The 13,156-nt window shown below is 53.3% G+C and overlaps 2 protein-coding genes across 3 annotated transcripts; one reads left to right on the forward strand and one right to left on the reverse strand.

The window, feature by feature from the left end:
* Positions 1-295: 295 nt before the first annotated feature.
* Positions 296-7,562, forward strand: NRGN (neurogranin). Of its 2 annotated transcripts, none has more exons than XM_005580030.4 (4): positions 296-453; positions 5,851-6,077; positions 6,317-6,337; positions 6,749-7,562. In XM_005580030.4, the coding sequence occupies exons 1-2, from the start codon at positions 439-441 to the stop codon at positions 6,070-6,072; spliced, it is 237 nt and encodes a 78-aa protein (XP_005580087.1). In that variant the 5' UTR covers positions 296-438; the 3' UTR covers positions 6,073-6,077; positions 6,317-6,337; positions 6,749-7,562. The 2 variants fall into 2 exon arrangements, with proteins under 2 accessions (XP_005580087.1, XP_005580086.1); XM_005580029.4 differs by having other exon boundaries at positions 6,320-6,337.
* A 252-nt stretch (positions 7,563-7,814) lies between these two features.
* Positions 7,815-12,447, reverse strand: VSIG2 (V-set and immunoglobulin domain containing 2). Its single transcript, XM_005580032.4, has 7 exons — positions 12,331-12,447; positions 11,675-11,832; positions 10,942-11,149; positions 9,954-10,112; positions 8,963-9,082; positions 8,713-8,857; positions 7,815-8,010 (listed from the first exon to the last, which is right to left on the reverse strand). Exons 1-7 carry the CDS (start codon positions 12,401-12,403, stop codon positions 7,878-7,880), a joined length of 996 nt encoding a protein of 331 aa, XP_005580089.1. The 5' UTR covers positions 12,404-12,447; the 3' UTR covers positions 7,815-7,877.
* Between the last annotated feature and the right edge of the window lie 709 nt (positions 12,448-13,156).

A 13,156-nucleotide genomic window follows, 5' to 3' on the forward strand; every position in this document is an offset into this window, starting at 1 on the left:
GTGTTTGTGCTAGGGGTGTCGGGGTCCTCCTTCTGCCTACTCCGGCGTACATCTGCCTGGCAGTCTGCCGCCTAGCAAGCCAGGGGATTGCGCCCGGGAGGATGGAGTGTGTAGGAGGCTTGGATACAAGCGTGTAGGCGGAGGGGCTGGGGCAGGAGCGGGAGCGCGGCGGAGACAGCCGCGAGAGGGCGTGGTCCTCCCTCCACTTCTCCCCGCCCACCCTGCCAGAGGCTGCTCCTGATTGGCTTCCCGGCCGCGGGGCTCAGGTTACATTCGCGAGCGGAGCCGAGCGCGGGAGACCGGACCCGAGAGCTGAGCTGCAGGTTCGGCGCGGGTCGGCTGGCTGCCGACTGCCCCAGAGCCCCCACCCGGCACCACACAGACCCCACCCCCGCCCTGCGCCAGCCTTGGTCCCCGCCGAGGACCCCCGACACCAGCATGGACTGCTGCACCGTAAGTTAGAGGGCCCGGGGGAGGGGCACTTGGCGGGGTCTGCTGCGAGAGACGCCTGAGAAAGCCCTGAAGGGCGAGTGAGGAATGGAAGTGGATGCAGAAGACCTAGGAGCAAAAAGAAAAGGGGTCCTTGCCGAGACGTGGGTGGTGGATGGTGGAAGGCGCCCGCCCGACTTGGAAGCCGTAGGAAAAATGCTCCTCAACTCGCGGGGGCGTCTGAGCGCCCATCCGCCAGGCAGCCTGGGCTGGACTGGGAGCTCGGCAGGGCTCTGCAACAGGGGAACTGCAGGTTAGGTGACAGGAGGAACTTCCTCCCCAGTGGGACGCTGGAAACCATCGCCTGGAGACACTGCGGCGACTCATTTGGCCCCCAATCCGTTCCCCATCCTCTGCCGCCGCCGTCGGTGGGCGGACAGGCTGATTCTCACGACCCTCCAACGATCGCCTAAGCTCCCTGTGCAGCGCGGGCTGGTCCATATTGGTTAGCTCGGTAGTGATGCTGGCTGCAAAGAGCCTAGTCAGGGTGGTTCTAGGGAGGGGTTGTCCCGGCCCCCAAGGCCTTCTCGCTCGGAAGGGGCTGGGTGAAGTGACCGCGAGAGAGCCCTGCTGGCGAGGGAAGGAAGTGTCTGCAATTTGTCAGCGCCCACGCGGAAACCGGGGTACTGCGAGTGCCCAGCGCCCGAGAGGGTTGCTGTTAAGGTGACTAGGTATGAAAGCGCCTGGCACAGGCCCTGGCTCCTGCCTCACTGGAAGAGTACAGTGGTCATACGTATATGAAATGTATTTGTTTGCGTATTTGTTTTTTGCCTCTGCACTCGGAGAAAGACTATTCCAAAGTCCTTGTATTTTCAGTCATCCAGTCAACCAGCTAATGATACACGAGGTTACTGACTTTGCCACCTTATGGCACAGTAAAGGAAAAAAAGTGAGCTTTGGAAGGAAAGGATAGCCCAGTACTATAATAGGTGAGACTTTCCCATGTCTGGGTACAAAGAGGCAGAGAAAACTTAGGGGCAAGTGGTGGTTGCTGCGATTTTAACTCCTATTAGTTTCAATAATAGTCGCCAGTTTGTGAATGCCTGCCCTGTAGTCAGCACTTTATATTTAATCATCGCAACAACCCTGTGAGGTAGGTATTATTTCACAGACATGCCGACTGAGGTTTAGAAAGTTAGATTTTTCCAAGGAAGCATGACTCCTAAGCGTGGAGGCAGGATTCAAACGTAGTCCTGTGTTCTTCGAAGAGCTGTGCTTTAACCTCGCCTCTAAATATTTACTGAGTATAAAAGTAATCTGCTCATAATAGAAAATGTAAAAACTAGAGAAAAGTATGAAAAAGAAACATGTCAGTCACTTACAGTCCCACCCCCTGAAGAACACCCCGATAACATATCTCCTTCCAGCCTTTTCCCTCTGCTTGTTATTCTACAGGAAGCAATTTTTTGGTTGTGAAGGGAGAAAGGGGCTCCTCATGGAGGTTCCTGGGCTCCACTGAGGAAGAGCCCCTCCTCCAGCAGTGTTGTCTAAAGTAGAGAAGATAAATGGATGGTGGGTTCTGGGAAATGAGCTGGGGGGAGGGGAGAGGTGAGGATGAGAGGGGAGTGTTGCTGGGAAAGGGGAAGTGGGAGACATGGTCATTGGAAAGAGGTGAGTAAACAAAGAATCCAGGAGGCCAGGGAAGGAACGGAATTGGTCTCCTCTGTGTCTGCAGTAGTAATTAGAGTAGGATGTGGGGGTCCCTTCCTGGAACTATTGCTCTTGAGTGCCCAGGGAACCATACTGAAGGATTAGTAGACATGGTTCGAGTCAGTATCCCTTAAACAAGGAAAGGCTACCCACCCAAAAGGTAAAGAAGAAGCAGATACACAATTATCTCCATGGCCGAGGGCCTGGGGCACCTCCTCCAGTGCACCCTGTGCAAAGGAGCCTTCCCAAGTCATGCCCTGTCCTAGAGATCTGCAGGGCTTAGGGCTGAGCAAGAGAGAGCACCAATATCAGACTGTGCAGGAGGACAGGAAGAAGAAAGGGTGATGGATGGAGGGTTGGGGAAGGGCAGGGCTGTGGGGGGGGCATTTTCTTCCCCTTTCTGTGGAGGGCGGGACTCAGTGCTGGGAGGGAGCTGCGATGTGTAGGAAGAACAGCATACCTCTTGGGGGCTAGAGGCAGGTCCCTCTTCCTCTTGGATTCTGGAGCTCTCCTCACTGACTGCATCACCTGGTGTTTGGGAAGAATCTAGTCCTGTCTTATTCTCATTTCTCCTTGGTACAGAGGCTCAAATAGAAATGAGGAAGAAGAAAACAGATCTGCCTATTTTTTTTTAAGAGACAGAGGAATGGTTTTTTATTCCTGTTGATTCAACTATTGCAGTTGCTGATTTACATAGCCATATATATATGACTTTCCCTGCATTCACTGCGCATGAAAAAGCACATGAAAGAAACATTTTTTTTTTGATCCTACTCATTTCTTTTGCTTAGTCTAGTTGGCTTGGCCCTGCTGAATTCATAGAAATAATTACCTGCCCTGAGGCAATGGCTAACAGCAGAGGCTACTGAATCCATCCCTTCACTATTTGTCAACTGAGTGACCTTAGGTAAGTTACAAAATGTCTCAGAGGCTGTTTCCTGACTTCTCAAAATGGGGATTAAATGAGGTAATATGTGCAAAGCACTTAGTACAGGGCCTGACATATAACAAGCAGCAAGCAGGGGAAATCCTTAAAGCTATTTGGATTTGGGAGCTGAAGGAGACTTTTTTCATTAGTTGTGGCTGAAGAAAATGAGACTCTCAGAAATGAAGCGATGTGCCCAGTTGGGACTAGAAGCCTTGGCTCCTGCTTTGCTGACCAGGGCCCCTTCCACCTCCTTCTCCCTCCCAGAAGTCCCTAGTTTCTATGGAACTCTCAGGCACACACCAACAACCGTAGCTTCGGAAGGCACTAGCCAGACACCATGACCAGTGAACCTCTTCCCAGGTCCTTTTAATCCCCTTCCACTTCCACCTGTGGACTGGCAACCTGGCAGCTGTGTCCTGACAATTCAGCTGAAGGAGAGGGAGCTGGTTCTGGGGAGGAACATGGCGTGTCGGGGGTGGCTTTGCCTGCTATTCCAGGTTTCCATTCTGGATCCAGCTGGGGCGGGTGGTGACAGCAGGTCGGGTCTAGCGTGGTTGGAGGCAGATATCCCTTCTTCCACTCAACCTTCCCACTCCTCCACAGCTGCGAGGCCAAGGAGGAGAGGTAGGTCAGGAATTCTTTTTTATGGTTGTCACCCTCTTTTGAGAAGAAGCCTTACTGTTCCCTGAGGATATCCCAAGAAAGACTTGAGCTCTAAGAATAAAACATTCCAAAGGAGTCTTTTCTGAGCACTCTAGACCTGTGTTGGGCCCCTCCACAACCATACCTGCCTTTTTGTAACTTTTGTTTTCTTTGGCTCTTCTACCAAAATGTAACTCCTTTTACCTGTGTTTAAATCGACTGTGGGCATCTTGAGCACAAATGGAAGAATGTGAAGCCGAGGAAATGAGGCTAACCTTGGGAAACATGGTGAGGGGAGCCATTTTTAAGCCGGGGCTTGGGCATCTGGAGTTTAAGGCTTGTGCCCCTGGGGCAGAATCTGGCTAGGACAGTGATCACTGAAGCCTTGCTCATATCCTGTCCACTTCTATGAACTGGATGGATGATGGCAGGGAGAGCGAATGTGCAGAACTGAATTACCATTATTATGTGAAACCTTGGTCATCTCATGTCCTAGAAGAAAAAGATAGTCAAAGCAGTGGAAGACTTCATGAAAAAAAAAAAAAGAAAAAAAGAAGGAGGCAAATTCCTAGAAGCCAGAGAGCCAGATCAAAGGAGAAATGTCCTTCTAACTTCATAGTAACCATCCCCATCCTGACCCACGCTAATACTGCAAGTAATGTTAAGCAACAAAGGGGCTCAGAGGCTGAATTCCTCTCCATTCCATAGCCTTTTTTCTGCAATCTATACCATCAATCCCCCATCCCCTTCTACTTTCAACCAGGGCAGGCTATCAGAGAAACAGAAACCTAGTTTGAAGCATAGAGGTGGGCCTAATTATTAGTAGGTTGAACCATATGAAATTGTTATTATATGACCACTTTTGGCCTGCAAAAACAACTATTTCACATTAACTTAATGTTATTTTTAAGACAATCATAAGAGCTACCATTTATTGAGCAGCTAGGTTGTGCAAGAGACTTTATGCATATCATGCTGTTTATTCTTCCCCACAACCCATAGAGGTAGATAATATTATCCTGATATTTTAGAGGAAGGTGCTGAGATAGGAAAAGATGAGATAACTTGCCGAAGGCCACACACCTATAGCAAATGGTAGACCTTGGTTGGTTGACTGGGCTGCATTTGCTTGTCCTAAAAAGTAGGGGTAAAAATATATTCTGGACTCTGAAATACAAAGGTTTGAATCTTGGGTCCACTGGTAACTGTCTTTATGACCCAGGTAGGTTTTTAAACAGTCTAATCATTAGTTTTATTAGGGGTAATCATAAAAGGGTACGTAATAGCTTTATTTTGAGGGACTAAATAAAATAATGCCTGTAAAACACTGTTATTGCACCTGGAACAAGATAAGTGCTTAAGTGGTAGTTATCACCATAATTCCTTTCTTCGTCATAAGCACACCCTGGGGAGGGCTTCTTGCTCCTGCTGGTCTTTTCCTTTCCTTTCCTTTCCTTTTCTTTATTTTTTTTTCCTTGGAGTGAAGACTTTTCTCTATCACTTCATCCAAATCATCGCCTATCTCCTGTGTCTGAGTTCATCCTTGGGCAGTGGAAAATGAAGAGTCAATGGGAAAACAATCTCTGGGCCTCTAGTCTTAGGTCGGGGGAGGCTGACTCACTGACTAGTATCCCCAACTTCTCCCCAATTCCAGCTGTGAGATTCCTGCATTTCTACTGGGGAGAGGGCTGGCGGACTGAGGCTTCTCCACCCTCTCCATGGAAAACCCTGGACTCAGACTGGGTCCTTCTGAGCTGGAGTTACCCTCTGAGAGCAGGGGGACAGGCGGCCACTCCAGGAGTGCCTGCCGCTGTTTTCCTTGCTGCTCCAAACCAGCCTCCAATCAGCTCTGCAGACCCCTAACTCGGTGCTGGTGATGGGCCTGGCTCTTCCACACCCAGTCCTGCCTGCACTTCTCTTTCCTGAATTGAGACATGACTGTCCACCTGGCCCTGAACCTTCTTCGCCTGTCGCTGCCCATGCCCCAGTGCGTGTCCCTGCCATAGCCCTGCTCCAGGCTCGACACCCCGCACCTCCCACCCCCGTATCGCTATAGTCCCAGTCCCTCAGGGCTCTTCCTACCCCACTCCCGCGGATCAAGACACAGTGACCCCACAAGAACCCTCCTGCTCCGCCCCCAGGAGAACGCCTGCTCCAAGCCGGACGACGACATTCTAGACATCCCGCTGGACGACCCCGGCGCCAACGCGGCCGCCGCCAAAATCCAGGCGAGTTTTCGGGGCCACATGGCTCGGAAGAAGATAAAGAGCGGAGAGCGCGGCCGGAAGGGCCCGGGCCCTGGGGGGCCTGGCGGAGCTGGGGTGGCCCGGGGAGGCGCGGGCGGCGGCCCCAGCGGAGACTAGGCCAGGTGAGGCGGGCGGCGCGCCGGCAGGCTGACAGCTGCCCTTCCCAGCCCTCCCCAGAAGGAGCAGGGGGAGAATAAGGGCGGGCTGGGGGTGCAGGGGGCGTGGTGGGAGCCAAGGGTTGGGGGATAGAAATCCGAGATGGGAGGTGGGTGGGTGGTTAGAGGCTGAGGGTTGGCCGGATTCCAGGAGCTCACCTGTTTCTCCCTCTGTATCCTCCTTTCTGCCCCGCCCTGGACCGAAGAAGAACTGAGCATTTTCAAAGGTAATGAACACGGCCCCTAGGCGGCGGGGTGGGACGCCTGAGTAGGAGAAAAGGATGGAATCCCTAGCCCTTTCCTCTGCCCGTCCTCACCCCTCCCAGCCGGGGAAAATGCACCCTGCCCCTGCAGGTTTTCTGATACATCCAGACCCCCGAGGCTGCGACGGGGACATACATATGCAAAGCCATCCCATTTGGCTGCACAAGCCCGGCCGGGGGGCAGAAATACATCGCGGCTCGCACACGTACCTGCCGCGGGGCGCATTTCAGCGCTTTGACTCGGGGTGGGGGGTTCTGGGTGACTGAGGCCCCCTGGCACTCCCCGCCCAAAGAATCCTGGTACTGAAAGGGGGAAAGGAGGGGGAAGAAGAAGTGGCGGGAGAGGGCAGGTTCTCAGACCTTTTCTGTCCTCAGTTCCCGAGGAGAGATGGATGCCGCGTTCCCTTCGCAGCGACGAGACTTCCCTGCCGTGTTTGTGACCCCCTCCTGCCCAGCAACCTGCCAGCTACGGGAGCCCCCTGCGTCCCAGAGACTCCCTCACCCAGGCAGGCTCCGTCGCGGAGTCGCTGAGTCCGTGCCCTTTTAGTTAGTTCTGCAGTCTAGTATGGTCCCCATTTGCCCTTCCACTCCACCCCACCCTAAACCATGCGTTCCCAAATCTTCCTTCTTTTGCTTCTCGCCCACCTCTCCCCACACCCAGCATGCAGCTCTGCCTCCGCAGCCTCAGTGCGCTTTCCTGCGCGCACTGCGGAGGGCGCCCTAAGCGTCACCCAAGTACACTCACTTAAAGAAAAAACAAGTTATTTTGTTCTGTGCGCAGCTAAAAGGGGCGCCCTACATCTCCGTGCCACTCCCGCCCCAGCCTAGCCTCAGGACTTTGGATCTGGGGTGAGATGAAGGGAAAGTGTTTTTATGGTTTCGGACGCCCCTTGCTCTGACCGGAAGAGAAGTCCCTATCCCACACCTGCCTGTCACGTTCCCTCCCCTTTCCCCAGCGCACTGTTGAGGGCAGCCTCTCCAGCTCTCTTGTTTATGCAAACGCCGAGCGCCTGGGAGGCTCGGTAGGAGGAGTCTTCCACGGCCCCGCCCCGCCCCCGTCGGCCCCGCCCTTCCCCCCTCCCCCCGCCGGGCTCCTGGGGCTGTGGCCGAAAGGTTTTTAATCTCCGTGTGTGCATGTGACTGTGCTGGGTTGGAATGTGAACAATAAAGAGGAATGTCCAAGTGTTCAGAGGGTGCCGGGGGAGGGAGTTTGGGTGCACAAGGCCTCCGCTTGGAACTTGAACAAGTCTCCTTGGGCCAAACCAAAAATCGGGAGCTGGTGGGTTGAAGTGGAGAGGCACCTAGGTTGAAACCTACCCCTTTGACCCAACCAAACTTCCTGCCTACCTTTTCTCGGACTTCAAGCCCATTCCTTCTCTTACTGTTAATACTCTTGCCGCCTGGAGGAATTCGCCATACCAGCAGAAAGAAGGAGACAGTATGGTACCCATAGACTTTAATTATTGATATTCCCCCTCACCGCCCTCCCAGGGATTGGGAGAAGTCACACAATCATAGGGAGCTTGGACTTGGTGGTTGTCACGGTGCTGGCAGACGAGGGTCTTTCCAGGAACCCCTTGCTAGAATCAGCCCTCATAGAAGTGTGCTCAGAGATCCCAGGAGCCATGGCATCCTCCCTGATGGGTATAGGCAAGTTCTTAGTGAACAGTAGAAGCCTCCTGCAGAGGACGGCCATCCTCTAACCTGGGGACTTTTAAATTTCACTGTGCTTGAGAATAATCTGCGGAACTTTGGTCAAAATGAAGTTTCTGGGCCTCATCACTCCCTAACACACAACTCTAGGAAGGCTAGGAGTGGCCTGAATCTGAATGTATAACTAGTTCCCGGTGATTTCTGTCCGGGTAATCTGAGGACTCCACCTGGAGAAATATTGCTCTGATCTCTATCCTAGACCCTGACTGGCAACTAAAGTGGATGACAGAGGCAGCTTCTCCTCCCCTTTCCTGATTTCCTCCACAGAAGAACTGAACTCAGCTGACTGCTCAGGACAAATCCAGCTCCCGGCATCTACAAGCCACTAATACTCCCAGGTGGTTCAGAACAGAAAAGTAAACTTTGTTAAATATGAGGAGGGGCAGGGCAGTCCTGCAAACTGAGCTTCCCTGCCACAGCTTTTACCAGCCACTCCACCCTGTACTGCTTGCCTGCACCCTCAAATACACAGGTTATACTGCTGCCACCAGCAAATCCCAGGGCTGAACAATACCTCCTACCCCTAAACACACTGAATGATGTTGGAGTTTGAGGACTGCAGGCACCTGCTTTTAACCCAAGCCCCTTCCTCCCTCCTTGCACCATCCCCCAGCCCTCCTGCTCACCGAAGGTCACTACCCCCATATGTCTCCTTGGGCTTCTTCCCCCTCTCTTTGTGGAACCTGATCAGACAGAACGCAGCAACTGACAGCAACAGCACGACCAGGAGCACCCCAATCAGAGCTCCGGCCACTCGGCCTTCGGAGGGTTCTAAGGAGATACAGGACCTTCAGAGTTGCAGGCTTTCCTCGGCCCACCAGCCGACAGCTTCCCCAACACAAGGCTGCTGGCCTGGCCTCCACCCAGCATCCCTACCGGTCACAGAGAGGGTCAGCTCACAGGATGCACTGCCCATCTGGTTGGTGGCCACACAGCGGTAGGTGCCCGAGGAGGTCAGGGAGAGGTTGGTGAGAATGAGCTGGCCAGACACCTCATCTAGAGGATGAAGAGGAAGTGTTCTGCGGCCCATTCAACTCAGTGAGCACCTCTATGAGGACAGCACATTTCATGTCATCCTTACAACAATCCTGTCAGGGAGGAACTAATTTTTTTTTATTGGTGGGGAAACCAGTTCAGAAAAAGGAAGTAGTGTATCTGAGGAGACCCAGAGAGGAATTCCAAAGCTGCTACAACTTACCTGTTCTTTCCACCCTACATAGCTGCCTTTTTGGGAGGAGGAGGACTGTACACTCATGAAGGATTCAGAAACTGGCCATGGAGTCAGGGTGGGGTGCTTACTAGCTGATGTCAGGTTCCTGGTTTGGGGTAAAAGGCTTGATTGCTAGAAACTGCATCCTGTAGGGTGGCTCTAAGTGGACACAAATGCTTTTTTAAACTGTTTACCTTTGCCTGAGAAGGCAAAGCACATACCAGGAGGTGATCTGGGGGTGGCTCATTCATTTCTGGATTGATAAAGGAGTTTGCTGGGGCTGGAGAGAACAACTGAATCCAGGAAGAGGAAGCTGAGAAACTAAGGCTCCTCCAAAGATACTGGTTAAAAGATTCAAGACAGTCTGTGCTACTCTGCCTCAGTTTCCTCTCTAGGAAGTTTGGAAGTGATCCATGACCCTTAGGAAACCTAAAAGAAATCTCCCCAAGGCAGATGGGTGGGCATCAAGAGAATGCTCCCTGCCCTCTACTTTCTTCCAGGATATCAGTAACATATTCAGCTTGAGAAATACTCCCAGGATCACCCAGCCACACACTGTGCAGGAAGACAGGCAGGAGGGAATAATACAGGAAGCCAAGGAAGAGGCAGATTTGCCCAGGTCTCCAGTCCCCTCTTCCTGATGCCCTGGGCCCTTACCTTGAACCATGCTGCCAGGAGAAGGTGTAGGAAAAGATCCAAGACGCACCCAGTTGTACACTGGCTTAGGGGCCCCCTCGGAAGAGCTGCATCTCAGTGCAGTAGAGCCTCCCACAGAGGTTTGTCCACTCTGACTGCATAAGGGATTACTGGGGGGAACTGCAAAAACCAGAAAGTTCCTCAGCAATCTTCCAACCCCACTCCCAACTTCATTAGGTGCTACATTCTCTACTTCAATACCCCTATCAAACAGTGGTCCTCTTGTGTCCACACACCACTGCATCCCCAGGAACTGAGAGATTTCCACTATTGGAAATTCTGATTGTTAGAGAAAACTCTTCCTCATGTTGAGCCAAAATGTGTGTTAACATAATATCCACCCATTGGTTTCAGTTCCTGCCCTTTGGGCCCACAAAGAGAAATTAAAATCTCTCCTCCACATGACAGCCCTTCAGATAGTTGAATCCAGCAGTCATACACCCATCCTAGGCCTTCTCTTTTCCATCTAAACACTGCCAGCCTCTTTGATAGTTTTTGTGGTTGCTCATCTCTGAACAGGCTCTAGTTTGGGTTGATACAGAAGCTCTGAGCACAAAGTTGCTGCTCAGTAATATCGGCCCTTGTTCCTTTGATGGCCACTCCCCTTCTCTGCCACTGACCTTGGGAGGGACAGAATCCAACTCCCAATGAGAGGCTCCCCCATGATGGAGCTTCTGGGAGCAGACTCAGATCCCCACATATGGGAAGGGCTTTCTCTCCCACCCTCTGTTATTAGGCTCTGATGGAGGAGATGCTCTCAGTGGAGGGTGGAGTTGGAGTATGACCATCTGGATTAGAAGACTTGAAGAGAGAGTATTTTCGCTTGGGGCCCCCAGTGCAGTTGTGTGCTGGGGTCAAAAGTCAGAAACTGGAGATTTAGCAGGACCAGTGCAAACCCCCCCAAGTATGTGAAAGAGTATGTGGCTCGTGGATCCCCAGCCTGCCTTACCCAGCACAGTAAGGTTGATTAGCCCCAACCCATTGGTGTAGAAATCTGGTGGGTTGTTGACTTGGCAGAGGTAGGTTCCTGTATCTGATGGGTGGACGTCAGTCAGTTTCAGTGTGGCCACCCCCACTGTGGGGGGGTTCTGAAGCAGGCTGACCCGCTTTGACTTAGAACCAGTTGGATATAGTTGGCCATTGGTGAAGTACAGGATCTGGGGAGAGGCAGAAGACACACATATGTGCCTTTTTCTGCCGAGCATCAACTCTACAGTCCTTCCTCATCAAAGTGGGTATAAGAGGCCCCTGACTTACATCAGCCAGGGAGCTGACACCCTGTAGCTGGAACCTCAAAGGTCTCTCTGTTCCCAAACACCACCCCCTTTTAGGTGCTAAATGAACCTGATCCATTGGTCTCTCTCTTTCTCTCTCTATCTCTCCCCCCCCCCCATCTCTCTAAGAGAGAGACAGAAGAGGCAGCATATTATCTTGGTATCAGTCACAACACCTTAGTGTCAATGGATACACTAAGGCAGGGGAGTTGGAAAAAGGATCTATGGGAGAGGAAAGGAAGATATAGGGTCAGGCAGACTGCAGCTCTGAAAAGATCTTGGGAGAGCCCACTTACCTTTTCATCGAAGCATACTGATCCCCAAACGCCCCCTCCCTACCCCATGCCCTCTTCCTGGGCTCCTGTCCCTCCAGGCCAACCCAGCTTCATGCAGTTGCTCATAGCTCACTGGATGGGACTCAGAGATGGGCTTCCCAGGCTGCACAAAGCTCCACTCCAGGGCGAAGCTGTCTCCCACCGACGTGCTGTAGGTGCAGGTCAGCTCGGCTGTCTTCCCCAGGGGCGTGCTCAGCGGCTCCGTTGGTACCTTCACCTCCACGGCCAGCCCTGGGGCTGGGGACCAGAGGGAGGTAGGAACCCAAATTCCAGTGATCTGGAGGGTCGGGCCCACCCCCGGGCATCTACATTGGAAGCTGGGGGCTCCCTCCGCAGAGCACAACGCTCTCCCCTCAATCCAACCCCTCCCTTCCCAAAACCTGAGGTTTCCGGGAGGGGCCAGGTCTTTGTGGGTAAAGGAGCCGGAACCGGGCCAGGTAAGACTGTGTGTGTGTTTAGCAGAGAAAGGAAAACACTAACCCTGCGGTGGGGTGGTTCAGGCCTGTGCGGGCGGAGAGGCCGAACTCGCCCGCCGGCCTGGGGGCCTCTCTCCTCCCCACTCCGGGCCTTCGACACCCCCTCCCCGGCCTCACCCCAGGCGCCTTAGGGCCCCTGAGGCCCACGGCAGCCTCATCTGGCCTGGCGGGGACAGAGTGGGTCCCAAGGAGCCCGGGAAGCCAGGCCTATGCCCCCCAGTTCTCGCCGTGGTCCCGCCTGGCGCCTCCTCACCACTCAGGCACAGCAAGCCTAGCAGGGCCCCGCAGAGAAAGGGCCCCGGGAGCTCGGCCATGGCCGCGTCCATCTGTCCTGTCCTGCTCCTGCCAGGTGGGCGATCAAGGTCGGTCTGGGTGTCGGGGAGGGAAGGGAGCACCCAAGGGTAGCCGCCCGGGCTGGGCAGGAGCGAGACTGGTATCTCAGAGCAAACAGGGGAGAGGCCGGCACCGCAGGTTAAAAAAAAAAAAAAAAAAAAAAAAAAGTGGGCCTCCCTCCTCTCCTCCAGCCCCAATTCTGCAGTCTCTCTATCCCTGCTCCCTCCTTCCTTCCTCTTCTCCCCAAAGTCTGAAGCTGTCAGGCCTTGGGAAAAGGGCTGGGCCTTCTGCAGAGAGGGGCTCAGCACTGGAGCTCCGGGAGGAAAGCTGACTTTAGAAGGTGTCCTGCTACCCCAGAGCTGGCAAGTGGGGTCCCCACCTCGGAGCCTCACTATCAGTGTGAGCCCCAGGCCGCAGACCCTTTCTGTCCACACCGCTTTTCATTTCACCACTTACTGAGGTAGGAGTCTGGGTGGAAATGAGCACCTCTCCATTTCCACAGCCACTCCATTTTAGGGGCAGAGAAACTGAGACCTAAAAGAGACCCTACCCTTGGTAGGAAAAAACATGGCAGAATTTGGACACAGACCTGCACCCCATACTATGCCCAGCGCTCCCTCAGTAACAACAGAGATCTCTTCCAGATGGACAAGAAGTGTTTTTGTTAAGAATTCCGTGGTGTGGGAGAGGAGCCCTCCTGAGCTTCCTCTCCCCTGTCCCTGAAGAGGATGCAGATGAGGTACACG

Source organism: Macaca fascicularis, chromosome 14, assembly GCF_037993035.2.
Source record: "Macaca fascicularis isolate 582-1 chromosome 14, T2T-MFA8v1.1".
In the NCBI taxonomy this organism is placed as follows: Eukaryota; Metazoa; Chordata; class Mammalia; order Primates; family Cercopithecidae; genus Macaca; species Macaca fascicularis.

Bases quoted from the DNA above. Each gene is read 5' to 3' on its own strand.
- VSIG2 (XM_005580032.4), bottom strand. From the start codon at position 12,403: ATGGACGCGGCCATGGCCGAGCTCCCGGGGCCCTTTCTCTGCGGGGCC. The intron at 11,833-12,330 runs GTGAGGAGGCGC...CCCCAGCCCCAG, and splicing joins AGGCTTGCTGTGCCTGAGTG to GGCTGGCCGTGGAGGTGAAG. The intron at 8,858-8,962 runs GTAGGGATGCTG...GTATCTCCTTAG, and splicing joins GCTGACCCTCTCTGTGACCG to AACCCTCCGAAGGCCGAGTG.